This window comes from Electrona antarctica (assembly GCF_951216825.1).
Source record: "Electrona antarctica genome assembly, chromosome: 19".
NCBI classification, from domain to species: Eukaryota; Metazoa; Chordata; class Actinopteri; order Myctophiformes; family Myctophidae; genus Electrona; species Electrona antarctica.
In genome coordinates this window covers 37313999-37333958 of record NC_136800.1, presented here as the reverse complement: position 1 = coordinate 37333958, position 19960 = coordinate 37313999, and the positions used below count along the sequence as shown (strand labels likewise).

The 19960-nt window shown below is 46.2% G+C and overlaps 1 protein-coding gene across 1 annotated transcript in view; it reads left to right on the top strand.

The window, feature by feature from the left end:
• The window catches only part of tnr (tenascin R (restrictin, janusin)), a 325579-nt gene that overhangs the window by 220073 nt on the left and 85546 nt on the right, over positions 1 to 19960 (top strand). Inside the window, exons 16-20 of the mRNA XM_079529713.1 lie at positions 29 to 131; positions 1396 to 1485; positions 2987 to 3120; positions 8676 to 8805; positions 12166 to 12432. Of these exons, the coding sequence (XP_079385839.1) occupies positions 29 to 131; positions 1396 to 1485; positions 2987 to 3120; positions 8676 to 8805; positions 12166 to 12432 (724 nt within the window). The remainder of the gene's footprint in view (positions 1 to 28; positions 132 to 1395; positions 1486 to 2986; positions 3121 to 8675; positions 8806 to 12165; positions 12433 to 19960) is intronic.

Here is a 19960-nt window from a genome sequence, read left to right as displayed (position 1 = left end):
AAGTAATGTGAAGTGTTTCAACCTCTAGGTGGAAGGCTACCAGGTGGTGTACAGCACGCTAGCAGGAGACCAGTATGACAAAGTCTTTGTGGCGCGCAGCGAAGGACCGACGACCAAGACCAAGCTCACAGGTTAGGATGAGGGCGAGCGGGAGATGTGTCCCTCATGTAAAGTCCTTTCAATTCATTATTTTATTCATTGTTCTAGGTAAACAAAACATTACAGGTTTTCCCCCTCACGATAAACAAGTCGATCGCAAGGGCGGAGTTGGTACTGTAGATTGCACGTGCAATTCACAAGAAAAAGGATGTCGTGAAGTTGAACAAACTTCAAACATAAAGCCAGCATTGACTAATCAATTATAGGCTACGTGTACTAATCAGTGTGATTTTTATTTTGAATTCCAGCTTCAGGAAGTCGAAATTGTTAAATTGCCACCTTTTCCACCCCTGCTCTGTTTGTATGCCTGTCTATACCAAATCTCTTTCCCAAAAATAGCAGATCTACATGCTCACCCTATCTGCTATTTTTGGCAAACGTCCAGAGATTATTATTTCTCATGAGTGACATCGTGCATGCTGTTGTGATAAGAGATAAGACTGCCCCCTGGCTGCGGGGAGGCAGGTGGTTCTAAAATAAAGAAGGCTGACTGATAACACCAGGACCGGGTCTCTCTGAATATTATCATAATATTGCACATACTGCATCCTAATCCAAGGGAGGTATCACCATTTACCTCAAACACGAACAGAACTCCACAGTCCACAGGGCAGAACTGTTTGTTTGCCTCGCGGGCAGACAGGTTGTGTTTGCCTCGCGGGCAGACAGGTTGTGTTTGCCTCGCGGGCAGACAGGTTGTGTTTGCCTCGCGGGCAGACAGGTTGTGTTTGCCTCGCGGGCAGACAGGTTGTGTGGATCAGAATGTTTTATGAAAGGCCACGGTGGTGAAAGGCTGTGACTGGCATGAGAGGAGAGAGAGGAGGAGCTCCTCTGAGTCTCCTACTGGGCAAGAGAGTCTCTCTCTGTCTGTCTGTCTGTCTGTCTAATAGTTTGGGGATTTCACATTTGCAGCCATTGATTTTCAACACTAATTGGGTGTTAGCAGAAGATCTCTGCTAACCAGGGGATTAGCTGAGATTTTCCCAAAAAAAAACATTGATTTACACCATTTTTTTAATTTTTTTTTGGTCTGGCTTCATTCTTAATTAATTAATTAAATTGGGCTTTTATGGAGGAAAAAAACCTCCATATAACTGCCTGGCATGTGTGGGTGGGTGTGTGTGTGCATGGGGGGGGGGGGGGGGGATGTGAGATAGAGACAGAACAGGGATTGGAGGACACACCACATTTCTCTTTTTTATTACTTTAAATTCTCTCTCTCTCTCTCTCTCACAGACCTGCTACCAGGAACAGAGTATGGAATTGGCATCTCCGCCATGAAAGGAGCCAACCAGAGTACGCCAGCAACAATGAACGCCAGAACAGGCAAGTGCTCATGTTAAGGAACCACTGATCTACTACAATACTGGAAACCATGTAATCATCACAGGCCATGTTTTGACGATGCTACAGTTGGGTGCCACCGATATTGTCCCTTATCATTTGACCCATTTAGGCCTGACCTCAAAATTTAAAAAAAATCCTCCAGTTTTCTGAAATAAATATTTTCACGATTTTTCAAAAATAGCAGACCTACAAAGCTCGTAGCGCGCCACTCGGTGGCGCGCTATGAGCTTGTAGATCTGCTATTTTTCAATAGCTAAATTATAACAATGTTTAAAACACCAAAAGGGGTTCCCGCCCAAAATGGGTTAACTGTCCTTTTGCGCAGATCACGCAAACCTCAGCAAAAAGAAAAGGACAATATCGATGGCCTCCAACTGTACTTGATTCATTATGGATGTGGGTCAGCAGACTCAGCACTCTGTAGTTTCTTTAGTGAAGAAAAGTAAACAAAACGTACAAAATCAAATCAGATACCATACTGTACAGCACTGTTTCCCAAACACTGGGTCAGGACCCATTTGTGGGTCGCGGACACATTTTTATGGGTCCCTTTTTCATTTTATTTGTAATTATTATTACTAAACCGGTGCCTGGCTGTAGAGCACCGAGTCGGTAACGATGGAAGTTGTACCCGTGTCAGAGTACCCATTCCACTCATCTGTCTGTGTCCCTTTTATGCCCATATATGGAGATTTCTGGATGTGTCTCTCCGTGACCCTTTATTCCTATATATGGAGTTCTGTGTCAGGCATGCCCAAATATGGAGTGTTGTGATGTCAGAACAGGCCAGCTCCAAATATGGACTCTGGGCAGGGGCCCTGTCCAGAGCCCGGGCAGAGGCCTTTTGTTGGTCCGACCAACTCGCCAATAATGTATTGTCTCCTACTGATTTCTCGATTTGAATTGGTTTAAGTTTAAGTTTTTTACTGAAGGTCCTAATTGTCTTGTGTGTGTATCAGGTCTGGATGTGCCCATGGGTCTGACCGTAACAGTATGTGTTGTGTGTATCAGGTCTAGATGTGCCCATGGGTCTGACCGTAACAGTATGTGTTGTGTGTATCAGGTCTGGATGTGTCCATGGGTCTGACCGTAACAGTATGTGTTGTGTGTATCAGGTCTGGATGTGTCCATGGGCCTGACCGTAACAGTATGTGTTGTGTGTATCAGGTCTAGATGTGCCCATGGGTCTGACCGTAACAGTATGTGTTGTGTGTATCAGGTCTAGATGTGCCCATGGGTCTGACCGTAACAGTATGTGTTGTGTGTATCAGGTCTGGATGTGTCCATGGGTCTGACTGTAACAGTATGTGTTGTGTGTATCAGGTCTGGATGTGTCCATGGGCCTGACCGTAACAGTATGTGTTGTGTGTATCAGGTCTGGATGTGTCCATGGGTCTGACAGTAACAGTATTGTGTTATGTGTATCAGGTCTGGATGTGTCCATGGGTCTGACCGTAACAGTATGTGTTGTGTGTATTAGGTCTGGATGTGCCCATGGGCCTGACTGTAACAGCTTCTACAGACAACACCATCACGCTCCAGTGGGGGGAGGTCCAGGGGCCGATCGACCACTACCGAGTCACATACACATCCTCCTCCGGTGCCACCACAGAGGTAAAGAGTCACATACATACACATCCTCCTCCGGTGCCACCACAGAGGTAAAGAGTCACATACACATCCTCCTCCGGTGCCACCACAGAGGTAAAGAGTCACATACACATCCTCCTCCGGTGTCACCACAGAGGTAAAGAGTCACATACATACACATCCTCCTCCGGTGTCACCACAGAGGTAAAGAGTCACATACATACACATCCTCCTCCGGTGCCACCACAGAGGTAAAGAGTCACATACATACACATCCTCCTCCGGTGTCACCACAGAGGTAAAGAGTCACATACATACACATCCTCCTCCGGTGTCACCACAGAGGTAAAGAGTCACATACATACACATCCTCCTCCGGTGTCACCACAGAGGTAAAGAGTCACATACACATCCTCCTCCGGTGTCACCACAGAGGTAAAGAGTCACATACACATCCTCCTCTGGTGCCACCACAGAGGTAAAGAGTCACATACACATCCTCCTCCGGTGTCACCACAGAGGTAAAGAGTCACATACACATCCTCCTCTGGTGCCTCCACAGAGGTAAAGAGTCACATACACATCCTCCTCCGGTGTCACCACAGAGGTAAAGAGTCACATACATACACATCCTCCTCCGGTGTCACCACAGAGGTAAAGAGTCACATACATACACATCCTCCTCCGGTGCCACCACAGAGGTAAAGAGTCACATACATACACATCCTCCTCCGGTGCCACCACAGAGGTAAAGAGTCACATACATACACATCCTCCTCCGGTGTCACCACAGAGGTAAAGAGTCACATACACATCCTCCTCCGGTGTCACCACAGAGGTAAAGAGTCACATACACATCCTCCTCCGGTGTCACCACAGAGGTAAAGAGTCACATACACATCCTCCTCTGGTGCCTCCACAGAGGTAAAGAGTCACATACACATCCTCCTCCGGTGTCACCACAGAGGTAAAGAGTCACATACATACACATCCTCCTCCGGTGTCACCACAGAGGTAAAGAGTCACATACATACACATCCTCCTCTGGTGCCACCACAGAGGTAAAGAGTCACATACACATCCTCCTCCGGTGCCACCACAGAGGTAAAGAGTCACATACACATCCTCCTCCGGTGCCACCACAGAGGTAAGGAGTCACATACACATCCTCCTCCGGTGTCACCACAGAGGTAAAGAGTCACATACACATCCTCCTCCGGTGCCACCACAGAGGTAAAGAGTCACATACATACACATCCTCCTCCGGTGCCACCACAGAGGTAAAGAGTCACATACACATCCTCCTCCGGTGTCACCACAGAGGTAAAGGGTCACATACACATCCTCCTCCGGTGTCACCACAGAGGTAAAGAGTCACATACATACACATCCTCCTCCGGTGTCACCACAGAGGTAAAGAGTCACATACATACACATCCTCCTCCGGTGTCACCACAGAGGTAAAGAGTCACATACACATCCTCCTCCGGTGTCACCACAGAGGTAAAGAGTCACATACACATCCTCCTCCGGTGCCACCACAGAGGTAAAGAGTCACATACATACACATCCTCCTCCGGTGTCACCACAGAGGTAAAGAGTCACATACATACACATCCTCCTCCGGTGCCACCACAGAGGTAAAGAGTCACATACACATCCTCCTCCGGTGCCACCACAGAGGTAAAGAGTCACATACACATCCTCCTCCGCTGTCACCACAGAGGTAAAGAGTCACATACACATCCTCCTCCGGTGCCACCACAGAGGTAAAGAGTCACATACACATCCTCCTCCGGTGCCACCACAGAGGTAAAGGGTCACATACACATCCTCCTCCGGTGTCACCACAGAGGTAAAGAGTCACATACATACACATCCTCCTCCGGTGTCACCACAGAGGTAAAGAGTCACATACATACACATCCTCCTCCGGTGTCACCACAGAGGTAAAGAGTCACATACATACACATCCTCCTCTGGTGTCACCACAGAGGTAAAGAGTCACATACATACACATCCTCCTCCGGTGCCTCCACAGAGGTAAAGAGTCACATACACATCCTCCTCTGGTGTCACCACAGAGGTAAAGAGTCACATACATACACATCCTCCTCCGGTGCCTCCACAGAGGTAAAGAGTCACATACACATCCTCCTCCGGTGCCACCACAGAGGTAAAGAGTCACATACATACACATCCTCCTCCGGTGCCACCACAGAGGTAAAGAGTCACATACATACACATCCTCCTCCGGTGTCACCACAGAGGTAAAGAGTCACATACACATCCTCCTCCGGTGTCACCACAGAGGTAAAGAGTCACATACACATCCTCCTCCGGTGTCACCACAGAGGTAAAGAGTCACATACATACACATCCTCCTCCGGTGCCACCACAGAGGTAAAGAGTCACATACACATCCTCCTCCGGTGCCACCACAGAGGTAAAGAGTCACATACATACACATCCTCCTCCGGTGCCACCACAGAGGTAAGGAGTCACATACATACACATCCTCCTCCGGTGTCACCACAGAGGTAAGGAGTCACATACATACACATCCTCCTCCGGTGCCACCACAGAGGTAAAGAGTCACATACACATCCTCCTCCGGTGCCACCACAGAGGTAAAGAGTCACATACATACACATCCTCCTCCGGTGCCTCCACAGAGGTAAAGAGTCACATACACATCCTCCTCCGGTGCCTCCACAGAGGTAAAGAGTCACATACACATCCTCCTCCGGTGCCTCCACAGAGGTAAAGAGTCACATACACATCCTCCTCCGGTGCCACCACAGAGGTAAAGAGTCACATACACATCCTCCTCCGGTGCCTCCACAGAGGTAAAGAGTCACATACACATCCTCCTCCGGTGCCTCCACAGAGGTAAAGAGTCACATACACATCCTCCTCCGGTGCCACCACAGAGGTAAAGAGTCACATACACATCCTCCTCCGGTGTCACCACAGAGGTAAAGAGTCACATACATACACATCCTCCTCTGGTGCCACCACAGAGGTAAAGAGTCACATACATACACATCCTCCTCCGGTGCCTCCACAGAGGTAAAGAGTCACATACATACACATCCTCCTCCGGTGTCACCACAGAGGTAAAGAGTCACATACACATCCTCCTCCGGTGCCACCACAGAGGTAAAGAGTCACATACACATCCTCCTCCGGTGCCTCCACAGAGGTAAAGAGTCACATACATACACATCCTCCTCCGGTGTCACCACAGAGGTAAAGAGTCACATACATACACATCCTCCTCCGGTGCCACCACAGAGGTAAAGAGTCACATACACATCCTCCTCCGGTGCCACCACAGAGGTAAAGAGTCACATACACATCCTCCTCCGGTGTCACCACAGAGGTAAAGAGTCACATACATACACATCCTCCTCCGGTGCCACCACAGAGGTAAAGAGTCACATACACATCCTCCTCCGGTGCCACCACAGAGGTAAAGAGTCACATACACATCCTCCTCTGGTGCCTCCACAGAGGTAAAGAGTCACATACACATCCTCCTCCGGTGTCACCACAGAGGTAAAGAGTCACATACATACACATCTTCCTCCGGTGTCACCACAGAGGTAAAGAGTCACATACACATCCTCCTCCGGTGCCACCACAGAGGTAAAGAGTCACATACACATCCTCCTCTGGTGCCTCCACAGAGGTAAAGAGTCACATACACATCCTCCTCCGGTGTCACCACAGAGGTAAAGAGTCACATACACATCCTCCTCCGGTGCCACCACAGAGGTAAAGAGTCACATACATACACATCCTCCTCCGGTGCCTCCACAGAGGTAAAGAGTCACATACATACACATCCTCCTCTGGTGTCACCACAGAGGTAAAGAGTCACATACACATCCTCCTCTGGTGTCACCACAGAGGTAAAGAGTCACATACACATCCTCCTCCGGTGCCTCCACAGAGGTAAAGAGTCACATACACATCCTCCTCCGGTGTCACCACAGAGGTAAAGAGTCACATACACATCCTCCTCCGGTGTCACCACAGAGGTAAAGAGTCACATACACATCCTCCTCCGGTGCCACCACAGAGGTAAAGAGTCACATACATACACATCCTCCTCCGGTGCCTCCACAGAGGTAAAGAGTCACATACATACACATCCTCCTCTGGTGTCACCACAGAGGTAAAGAGTCACATACACATCCTCCTCTGGTGTCACCACAGAGGTAAAGAGTCACATACACATCCTCCTCTGGTGTCACCACAGAGGTAAAGAGTCACATACACATCCTCCTCCGGTGCCTCCACAGAGGTAAAGAGTCACATACACATCTTCCTCCGGTGCCACCACAGAGGTAAAGAGTCACATACATACACATCCTCCTCCGGTGTCACCACAGAGGTAAAGAGTCACATACACATCCTCCTCCGGTGTCACCACAGAGGTAAAGAGTCACATACACATCCTCCTCCGGTGCCACCACAGAGGTAAAGAGTCACATACACATCCTCCTCCGGTGTCACCACAGAGGTAAAGAGTCACATACACATCCTCCTCCGGTGTCACCACAGAGGTAAAGAGTCACATACACACACATCCTCCTCCGGTGTCACCACAGAGGTAAAGAGTCACATACACACACATCCTCCTCCGGTGTCACCACAGAGGTAAAGAGTCACATACACATCCTCCTCCGGTGCCACCACAGAGGTAAATAGTCACATACACATCCTCCTCCGGTGTCACCACAGAGGTAAAGAGTCACATACACATCCTCCTCCGGTGTCACCACAGAGGTAAATAGTCACATACACATCCTCCTCCGGTGTCACCACAGAGGTAAAGAGTCACATACACATCCTCCTCCGGTGTCACCACAGAGGTAAAGAGTCACATACACATCCTCCTCCGGTGTCACCACAGAGGTAAAGAGTCACATACACATCCTCCTCCGGTGTCACCACAGAGGTAAAGAGTCACATACATACACATCCTCCTCCGGTGTCACCACAGAGGTAAAGAGTCACATACATACACATCCTCCTCCGGTGTCACCACAGAGGTAAAGAGTCACATACACATCCTCCTCCGGTGTCACCACAGAGGTAAAGAGTCACATACATACACATCCTCCTCCGGTGTCACCACAGAGGTAAAGAGTCACATACACATCCTCCTCCGGTGTCACCACAGAGGTAAAGAGTCACATACATACACATCCTCCTCCGGTGTCACCACAGAGGTAAAGAGTCACATACATACACATCCTCCTCCGGTGTCACCTGTGGCCGTGGTTGAAAATGCAGAGTGGAGGGGGGGGAGCAAAGGATCAAACAAAGGATATAATACAATTCCATATTAGCTCAATATAATTTTAGATCATTTCACTGACACTGACCGTGTTTGAGGGTATTTTACACTGGGCCCACCTCATATTTAGAGTCATGATGGCAATGTGTGCTTGGGGATATGAAGCTCGTCAGGTAAATTGTCCACCACCGGCAATTGTACCGGCTTTGGACAAACTGCCATCATTGGCGCTGTAGTAATGAGCTAAGCAAACGTTGCCCTGTTCCAGATGACAGTACCCAAAGACGTGACCACCACCACACTGACAGACCTGGACCCTGGGACAGAGTACACCATCACCGTAGCAGCACGCAGAGGGAGGCAACAGAGCACCACAGCTACCATAGATGCCTTCACAGGTAATGGCTTTCATTTACGGGCTGTAAATGAAATCCTGTATACGTTTGCAGCGGTCTAACAGCTGTGCCCCTGCGCAGTTTGATTCATTTATCTCGTTGTTTTGGGGGGCTGAAACCGTGGCGATGGCTGTAACCATGGCGATGATAGAATCTCTGGTGTTTACCTAATAAACAGCTTAAATTTGGGGTAAGTGAAAAAACGGGCTTCGCAGTTGGGTGCATATGCTATACAGTACAATAGTGTTACCATGAAGCATTTATTTTCAAGTGTGATACAAATAATTGCGTCTCGCCTTGTTCTTCGCCATGCTAACTAGGGTGAATCAAGGACACACCATGCTGTACCTGTATGGCCTCAAAATTACCCATAATGCCATCATCAGATGAGAATGAAACAGCATCCAGGCACAGCTGTTTGTTGATAACTCGGGTTGAAAAAACTTCTAAAAGGAGTTCAGTGACGGTGGCGTGTAATGTTGTGTAGCCTACAGCATAATGAAGAACTAGTGTGTGCCGGCGGGAAAAGGTAAATAAAACCGAAGGAAAATGGCGTGGAAAGGCTTTGATGAAGCCATTTGCATACATTATTCATGGTGCCTAATGAGCTTTCCACAAGCGTTCTCTAATTGCACCTTCATTTTGCATCCATCATCTATGGCAAGTAGGGTAACAACCAATATGTTCTTCTCTTTCTTCGAATCTCTCTCTCACTCTCTCTCTCTCTCTCTCTCTCTCTCTCTCTCTCTCTCTCTCTCTACTTGTCGATCTGGAGGACATATCTCTCTGTCAACCTATTCAATGGCACAGCCATTCTCCATTTTTTTGCTCATGAGGGAATTTCTTTGCGATTTTCACAAGTGCCAAGAGTGGCGGCCGTGTGACAGACGCACGCTCGCCTGCCATCACATCTGTCACTCTGTGCATCTCCTGCCATCTCCCTTCATTCCAGCGTGCCTGTGCTCGTGTTGCCATTTACTATCGTGTCGCTCGTCGCTCTCGTGGCCGTCAATGTTATCGTCGGGCGTTGTCCCATTGTTTGTTGTTATCCTCCTTTATTAGCACCACTCACCTTGTCGTATCCCAGGAAGCAGAGGAAGGGAGATAGGGATGGAGATAGAGGACCATGCAGACACCTTGTATCCCAGGAAGCAGAGGAAGGGAGATAGGGATGGAGATAGAGGACCATGCAGACAAGAGCTTAGTGGCACAATGACAGACTGAGAGTTATAGGGGGAACAATTAATCACCTGTCAACTTGCAGTTGCCAGTCTGTCAGAATGGCACTCAGGTGAACGTCCTCAGTGGTGGGAAAAGTACTCAATTGTTTTACTTAAGTAAAAGCATCAATACTGCAATGTAGATGTACCCGTATTCAAAATGTACTCAAGTAAAAGTACAAAAGTATCGGCGTCAAATTGTACTGAAAGTACTAAAGGTAAAAGTACTCATATTGCAGAATGTCCCATTTCACAAGTTCAAAATGTGTTACAAAATCTTTTGGAAATAGCCGATCTACAAGCTCACAATGCGTCGCTTGTAGTTCTGCTATTTTCAAATGGCCGAAATGTTAAGTGTATAAAGGGTTGAAGTGTATGTTTTCTAGTCAAAATTAAAATCTCCAAAGTAACTAGTAACTAAAGTTTTCAAATAATTGTAGTGAATTAAAAGTACAATGTTCGCCTGAGATGTAGTGGAGTAGAAGTAAAAGTATTGGAAATGTGTTAATACTCCAGTAAAGTACAAATATCTCAAAATTGTACTTAAGTACAGTACTTGAGTAAATGTGTTTAATTACTTTACACCACTGCGTAGCGCTGGCAGCACCTGTCAGAATGGCACTCGGGTGAAGTCCTCATCCGGAGGGGATGTGAGATCAGCCTCCTTTCACCAACTCTGAACCTCAAACGATGACTGATGGAAATCCCATACCGCCGCGGGAACCGTTTGCCTGCTGTCCGTCCTTCTGCCCGTGGCCGCCATTCTATTGTCCTACTGCACCACGTCGAAGCACTTTATACAGTAGTGTCGATAATTCATACAGGCTCATCTGTCATTCTGTCAATATGTCATCGAGCTGTCATCTGTCACTGCCGTAATGTGTTGCATCACCTTTTTGTGCCAGATCTTTGTCAAATAACATTTGGAAATGTTTTTTCAAAGTAATGGCCTGTTTGGAGTTGCACAGTCATAGGGTGTATATTATATAGAATGGGATGACTCCCAGAATTGTAAGGCAATTGCAAAAAGGTAGTTGGACATTAGTATAATCTTCGGTTTGTAAGACTACTACTAGACAGGTTATAATGAATTAAAACAAATATATTTAAAAACAAAACAGTTTTAATTGTCCATTGATCAACTCTAAACTATTCATCCTCCTTTAATTAATCCATTAATTCATGGCATTCATTTGTACTTTGTCACACACATGAGCAAAGTAAGGCGTTCTCGCCAACATCACAGGTGTGCGGACGCAAAACTCACGCCAGCAGCACATTGGATCAATCACCCCAGTTGTGATGTGCCATTTCCACACTTCCGGAGCCGCGCTCCAAGCCTCTCCTCGGTCGCGGTGCATTCATTAACTTCAGCCACCATCTGTATCTGCTGGCAAGCGTTTGCACATCTGTGGTGTGATCTGCAAGAATGTGTCTGTGATATAGTGATAGCGTGATGGTGGCTCACCGGCTCACCCGGGCCCGCCTCCCGCAATGCGCTGCTTATCATCTCCATCTCCATTTGCTGTCAGCTCACAGCTTGCCTGTTTTGGTCACGATAAACATCGTGACGAAGTGGCGCTGCTAACTGCAGTGCTATCGTGTACTGTAAACACTTCTTATCCTAACTATCATCAATGTCTTCGTCTTCATCAAGGCCGTCACCGTCTTAAGCCTCTTTGTCGTCCTCATCATCATCATCATCATCAACATCATCATCATCATCACTGCTTTCCATCTGATGTGAGGCAGCTCCATCACACTCTCACTCACTCTCTGTCTCTGGATTTCAACCTAATGTCTATATTATCTTCTGACGCCATTCTTCGCCTCACACACCACACCTTTGTCGTCGTCATCATCATCATCATCATCATCAACATCATCATCCTCATCCTCATCATCATCATCATCATCATCATCATCATCATCATCATCCCCACAACTGCGTTCCATCTCATGTGAGGTAGCTCCACTCACTCTCTGTCTCTGGATTTCAACCTAATGTCTATATTATCTTTCGTTCTCGGATCCATCCCCCAACTAGTCACTCCCATCTCTCACCTCCATGACAGCTTATGCTTCCTCCACTCGCCTTCCTTGACGGTCACCTTTGACCCTTGGCCCTCCCTCCCTTCATCAGGGTTCAGGCCCGTGACCCAGCTCTACCTGTCGGACGTGACGTCGGACTCGGTGGCGGTGGCGTGGAGCGCCCCGGCGCCGCCGGCCGACCTCTTCATCCTCAGCTACAGCTCGGCGGACGGCACGGACACCTCCAAGGTCACGCTGGACGGCTACAAGACGCGCTCGCTGGTCCAGGGCCTGCTGCCGTCCACCGACTACACCGTCGGCCTCATCACCATACAGGGAGACGTCACCTCTGAGCCCGTCACGGCTACGCTCACTACAGGTCAGTTGGCTATAGGGTTGATTTCGCCGACTAAAGCTACTTTTTCACTGACGAAAACTAAATAAAAACTACATAAAGACTAAGCTACGATCACTAAAACTAAGACTAAATATAGCCTACTGACAATTTCTTCAGCGAATAAAAAAAGACAAGTAATTTTATGTTTGGTTACATGCTGAAAATAGCAGATCTACATAGTAGATCGGCATTTTCAGCATGTAACAAAGTGTAAAATTATCTAAAATCAGCCATTATGACGACACAAAGGGCCACCAAAATACATTTTAGTCGACTAAATCAATTGCAGGTTTAGTCGACTAAAATCTTATATTTAGTCTAGTTTAAACTAGACCAAAACTAAAAAAAATCAGGTGACTAAACTAATTAAGTTGTATTCAAAAGACTACGACTAAGCTAAAATCTAAATTTGCAGTCAAAATCAACACAGTCTGGCTCTCCAGTCCTTCAGTTGGAATGGCATTTATTTCTTATTTGTTTGTTTGTCTGTGTCTGTGACTTACAGGCTTTTTCCAGCGCAGTGAGATCAAAGCACTGACCTTTATCTGGTATTTTACCAGATAAAGGTCCACCAAGCGCAGACCACCAAGCGCACATAATGCATTCTGAGTGGCCGATAAGTGTCACATACTCTACTACAACGATGCTGTTACGAGTCGACCCTTTGTCTAGGCCAGGGTAAAGGATGTAACATAAAAGGGAGGACGACAACTTTATTGTTTTCAGCAGCGACGAGATTTATTTTCTTCACTTTAAGTGCCAAGTGTCATTTTGACTTCTGGGTGACGGTTTACAGAAAAGAGAAAATACCTGTAGAATCTGTTCACACATTTAAAAAAGATATCGAAGGCGAAGCAATTTACTTCAAATTCATGGCAGTAGTTTGCTTCGTAATTAGTGACACCAAACTAGCTATACTTTGAATTAATGAATAAAAAAAGAGACTTTTAGCAAGTCCGTTATGATAAAATATCCACATACCCGTGCTGTGCAGTTATGTTTTCATAACTGAATTGCTCACAGTGAAGGAACATTACTGGTCAGTAAAAGCTATACTGTAGCTCGCCATCTGTTCAAGATTCATTTGTTGCCATTGTTCTATATAATTTCCCCTCTGGGATCAATAAAGTGAATCCAATCTTATCTAATTCTATGACATTCTATGACATGACATCTTCATAATTGTTTCCTTCCAATACTAGCACTATGTCCGAATAGCCTACTGTATTGCTCATTACTCATTGTCTGTCTGTTGTGTGATGACTGGAAAGCTCCAATTTGATCGCAAAATGGTGGCTAATGATGAGTGATGGAGTGGGCTGCTGTGAAGTTGGGGTCAAGTGGGTACAACCTCGCGTCACGGAGGGCTGCTGATTAATGACACAGCGTTGCTTGGTTGTTTACCTTGACCGCGAGGACGTTAGCCAGGGCCCCGTTGGATGATGTCAGCAAAACCCGCTGACAGAATGCATTCACTAATGAAGGGAGTGTAGGAAACAAGGGAGCGAGGAGGGAGGAAGAGGTAAACAAGGCACACAGTCTTGCCAGCGTACAATGTAGTGTAGGAAAATCAATCCATTTGAGCTTCGCCGTTAGGGGCGTTTGACTATAATTTTTACTTCATGGAACAACCTGCATTACTCCACAAAACTCTTGTTCTTTTCGTAGAGCAGAATTGACCATGTGACAAAGCATAAATTATGCTTCATGTCCCTATTTGCAGTTAATGCTCCTCAGTTCCACATGTTGTTTGCTCTCTCTTTTTGAGCGGTGCCTAACCGCTCCATTACATAGCAATGTGTGTATGTATGTATGTATGTATGTCCCTGTGTCTGTCCCCATGTCCGTGCACGGAAAGCTGCAACACGGTAACTGTCATTTCGGTTTCGGACGCGGGGCGGCTCGCCGGAACCGGGCAGCTCCCCTGACGCTCCCCTGACGCTGTGTGAAGTGAGCACTGCTCACTTCACACAGGTGTGATTTTTTCTTCTTTTATGCATTTCCTTTCTCCTGCCTCCTTCAGCCCTCTCGCTCTCTGTCTCTCTCTCTCTCTCTCTGGCTGGCTGTTTTCTCTCCTTAATGTGTTGTTGTGGGTGTGTTAAATCTGCTCTTAATTGCCTTGGTGTTTAACAAGAAAGGTGGAGATGTTAGAACCACTGGTCTCGACACGGAACCAAAGCAGGGATCTTGCTGTGCACGTCTGTGCAGAGCGAGCATAGAGAGAGAGAGAGAGAGAGAGAGAGGAGAGAGACAGACAGACAGACAGACAGACAGACAGACAGACAGACAGACAGACAGACAGACAGACAGACAGACAGACAGACAGACAGACAGTGGAGAGAACTAAGTGATATTAACTTTGAGTCTGTGCCAGGAACACCTATATGCTGTTATCTGATTACTGTGTCAGTATTGTATTATCCCCTAGTCTCTCTCTCTCTCTCTCTCTCTCTCTCGCTACCCCCACCCCCTACATATGCATGCACGCACGCATGCACTCTCTCTCTCTCTCTCTCTCGCTACCCCCACCCCCCACATATGCATGCACGCACGGCCGCACGCATGCACTCTCTCTCTCTGTCGCTCTCTCTTTTCGCCTACACAAATCACAGTAAGCAGATTTGAAATTGGATGGGGATTTAGAGACAGATGTACGGTACGGTATTCATTGCACCTGTTTTCTGACGCCGGTGATTTTTGGAATCATATACGGCATCATAGACCCGGGGAGCCGATGTGAGACTGCAGTCGGCCTCAGGTGATATGAGGAGGAGGGCTGCTTGTTCTTATTGTAAACACGGAACCGAGCCTAGAATGACTGAGCTCTGCAGTTGGATTGGCTTCACTGCTGGCTCAGGTCTCATCCACGCCATGCTTTCCAACCAGACCGCAAAAGAACAAGGAGCCGCAGGCCCACGGCCGTCTTGAGTGACAGGCTGACAGCCAGGCAACAAGCGATCCGTTTTTAACATAACATAATAGAGTTGTTCAGGCATTACTTCGTATTTTAACGCAAGTTCCATGTATGAATGGAAACGTCATCCACACCTGCTCTAAATAGTAAGCACTTAATGTGTGGTAGTTGGGTCAGCTGTGCACTGGCGGAACTACTTTGGGCCGGGCCAGGGGGAAGACCGCACGACCGGGCCTCGCCGAACCTGACTCCCAACAAAAAAGTCAGTTGTGGAGAAAAGGAACTCCACACATATGCACTCCTCACAGAGTGATTAGCCTACTAATGAGTGACAGGTGCTGCCACTTTTGGAGCGTGGTGACAGAGACTCCACGTGCTTGTACAGTCCAGCGCAGTAGATTCTCATCAGACATGATATTTTGCTAAAGTGTAGGCTAAAGTGTAAGTGTAGGCTATAGGCTATAAGCTCTGTATCTGGTTAATTGCGTGAGGATGCGGGATTCGCGGTGGCCCGCTGGTTTTATCTGTCGTGACTCGTGAGTGACTGTGTAAAAAATCGTCCATCGATCATCTGACAGCCCGGGCCCCCAGGAGGTCCGGGCCGGGGGGAGACCACACCCCTATCCCCCCCGGTAGTTCCGCCCCTGCAGCTGTGTCTCGGGACAGTGACAGTCTGCAAGGAATGATTTTCAATTGCCTTGTGTACTTTGACAATGAAGACATCTTCTAATCCTCAGTCTAAACTAATAGACCAGGCCTCTAATTTGAGGGTGGTACCAACAATTTAGTAATTTAGTAAATGCTTGATATCCAGAATGGCGTAAGTGCTAGAGCAGAAAAAATGTAATACAGTTGAATGAAACGTACTCGGGTGCGGAAGAATCAAGGCCAATGTGAATCATGGCCAGCGGGGAGCAGACAATCGTATTCGGGAACTGTTTGAATCAAATGGACTCAGTGTGAATCTTCTCTAAGTAAGTAAGTGCATAGTATACTTAGCATCTATCAAAGGTGACAAGACGTTCACCGTCACAAAAACGCTGTCTCTGCTATTGTGTAAAGTGTCTTGAGACAACCGGTTGTGATTTGGCACTATAATAAAATTGAATTGAATTGAAGAAGGGATACAAGAAATAGGTGTGCTAGGGGCCGAGGTGGAGTCTAAAGAAGTAAGATTTCAGACTGTGGCGGAAAATGGGGAGTGAGCCTGCAGTCCTGACTGAGGGCTGAGGTCATTCCCCAGCTTTGGAGCCAGGAGTGAGAAGGGTATGACGGTTGGCAAGGGTGTTGTAGGTGAAGGGATGAGCAGTTAGCTGATCTGTTAGCTGATCTAAGTTAATGGGATCATGTCCTGAAGCTAAGGTGGTGCCGTGCGGTTTGATTGCCTTGTATGTCATCACCAGCTGCTTTTAATTGGGTGCGGGCCGCAACCAGAAGGCAGTGAAGGGAGTGCAAAAGCGGAGAGGTGTGAACATTGACAAGCAATGTTGAAAACCAGGTATGCGGAGGTTGAAAACCAGGTATGATGTCATTGCTGTGGCACTCTGGGTCAGTTGAAGGGGTTTGAGGAGCGAGCTTGTCAGCAGACCAGCGAGGAGAGAGTTGCAGTATAGTCACGACTGGACATGACTGAGACTTAAGGAGCTGGGCAGACTCTTCGGTGAGGAAGAGTCTGGATGTTGTACAGTACAGTGTAAACATACAGGAACAAGTGATCGCTGCAGTGTAAGGTAAGGTAAGGTACATTTTATTTATAAAGCGCCTTTCAAAACAAATGTCACAAGGTGCTGTACAATAAATAAAATGAAATAAAACAAGAGCATCACATAGATCAACAATAAAACGATAACACAATGCAGTACATTAGAGTAGTGATAAAATATATAAACGTGCAGTACAGTACATAGATAGACAGTATTACAAACCAAAGTGCTTACGAAACAAATGGGTTTTTAGCAGCTTGTTGAACGTATCGACAGATTCTGCCCTCCTTAGGAAAAGGGGTAATTCATTCCATAGGGTAGGGGCTACAACCGCACAAGCTCTATCGCCTTTAGTTCTTAATCTTGTTTTAGGAACTTTAAGAAGGTCTTTACCTGAAGACCTAAGTGTTCTCACATTTGCTTTGGGGGATAATAGTTCAGTTATGTACACAGGAGACAGCCCATTGAGAGCTTTAAAAGGGATTAATACAATTTTAAAAACAATTCTGCAGTCAATTGGAAGCCAATGTAAAGCAGCAAGCACAGGGGTTTTATGAGACCTTCTAAAAGTGTTCGTTAAAAGTCTGGCAGCTGCATTCTGCTCCAGCTGGAGGCGGTGTATTGAGGAGCGACTGAGGGTCGTGAATAATGAGTTACAATAGTCCAGCCGGGAAGAAATAAAAGCATGAATGAGTTGTTCCAGATCTCGAGGGGTTAAAAGCGACTTGATTTTGGCAATGTTTCTTAGCTGAAAGAAACAGGTTTGAACCACCTTTTTAATATGTGGCTCGAAATGCATTTGCTGGTCAAATAACACTCCTAAGTTCTTTGAAACTTTTGTGAAGTGTGCTGATGAAGGCCTTGAAATACAGCTGACAACCAATCACAAGAACACTGGCTGTCATTGGATTGTATTTCTCAATGTTAATTTATCCCTTTGAAACTCTGAGCGTGGTCAGAGTTTGTGTACAAATTTATACACACTCAGAGTTCGATTATATCAGCCACATGGCTCGGGAACCATTGGTTTCCAATACAGTATACTCACGTGTGATAAATACTACAGTTTTACCGTTGATAGATTGGTTATTGCCCTGTGGAGTGGTACATATTTTACCCATACCACTGGGGATAGATTGTTCATGTACACTTTGAGAAAATCTATATTTATACCTGAGAGCTAATAGCTCATACTGTACAATCCAAATCCTGTGTGGTTCGACATGGGCCAGACAATACGCTAAATCTTAGTTTGTTGGTACCTTATTGCTAATCCCTGTACATTACTTCCTGTTTATGCCTTCTTAATTAATTAGTTAGTTAGTTAGTTAGTTAGCATTTCATACTGCGCTGAACACATTTTCCTCAATCAATACATGTGTCAATCGAAATTGACACTCAGCTTTTTACAGTGTAGGGTGCTTGAGAGCAAGGGCTTTCCCTGTACATGACTACCTGTTTATGCCTTCCTAATTAGGGACCAAGAAGTCACGCAGTGACTTTGGTCACTTATTAGGGACCAAGAAGTCACGCAGTGACTTTGGTCACTACTTGTTTTTGTGTTTATTAGGGACCAAGAAGTCACGCAGTGACTTTGGTCACTCTTTGTTTTTGTGTTTATTTTTCTCCTTCTTCTCCTTCTTCCGCCAAAAATAGCTGTTCTGACTGAATGGTGCAGTCAGTTTTCGCGAAACGCGGTAATCTGGTAGAGGGCCATGCCAAACGGTGAATATGCGACGCCCAAGACGATTGGCCAAATGGTGGCGCTATAGCGCTCAATTGAAAATGCTAACTTTGAACGTGCATAGCTCATGAACCGTTTGACCGTTGGCAATGACACTTTGATACCCATATGCGTCTCCTCATGCTGAACAACTTTCGTGTTCTGACTTTTGACCTCTGACCTTTAGATCACCCGCCATTTTGAATTATATGATCAGTACTTTATTTTATTCTCCTTCTGCCAAAAATAGCTGTTCTGACTGAACCGTGCAGTCGGTTTGCGCAAAACTTGTCAACATGATAGAGGACCATGCCAAACGGTGACTATGCGAAGCCCATGACGATTGGCCAAATGGTGGCGCTATAGCACTCAATTGATGCAAAACGTGCAAAACTTGCAAACTTTGAACGTGCATATCTCATGAACCGTTTGACCGTTAGCTATGACACTTTGATACACATATGTGTCACCTCATGCCGAACAACTCTTGTGTTCTGACTTTTGACCTCTGACCTTTAGATCACCCGCCATTTTGAATTATATGAAAAACAGTTCAAATGTAACTCCTCCCAGAATCTTTGCTCAAAATGCACGAAAACTTCTACACGTGAACTTTGGACCTATACGGACAAATAATCGTAACACATTTTTTCTAAGTGAAAAGATTAAGTTTTTATGAAGCAATGAAAATTGCTGTTTTGTGAATTTTTTTCTTCTGCCTCTAATACACACATATGCTTATGTCACTTAACTATGCGAAGCCCATCACGATTGGCCAAATGGTGGCGCTATAGCACTCAATTGATGCAAAACTTGCAAACTTGCAAACTTTGAACGTGCATATCTCATGAACCGTTTGACCGTTGGCAATGACACTTTGATACACATATGTGTCTCCTCATGCCGAACAACTTTCGTGTTCTGACTTTTGACCTCTGACCTTTAGATCACCCGCCATTTTGAATTATATGAAAAACAGTTAAAATGTAACGTCTCCCAGAATCTTTGCTCAAAATGCACGAAAACTTCTACACGTGAACTTTGGACATATACGGACAAATAATCGTAGCACATTTTTTCTAAGTGAAAAAATGAAGTTTATATGAGCCAATGAAAATTGCGTGCGCACGCACACACACACACACACACACACACTAAAGTTTGAGTACT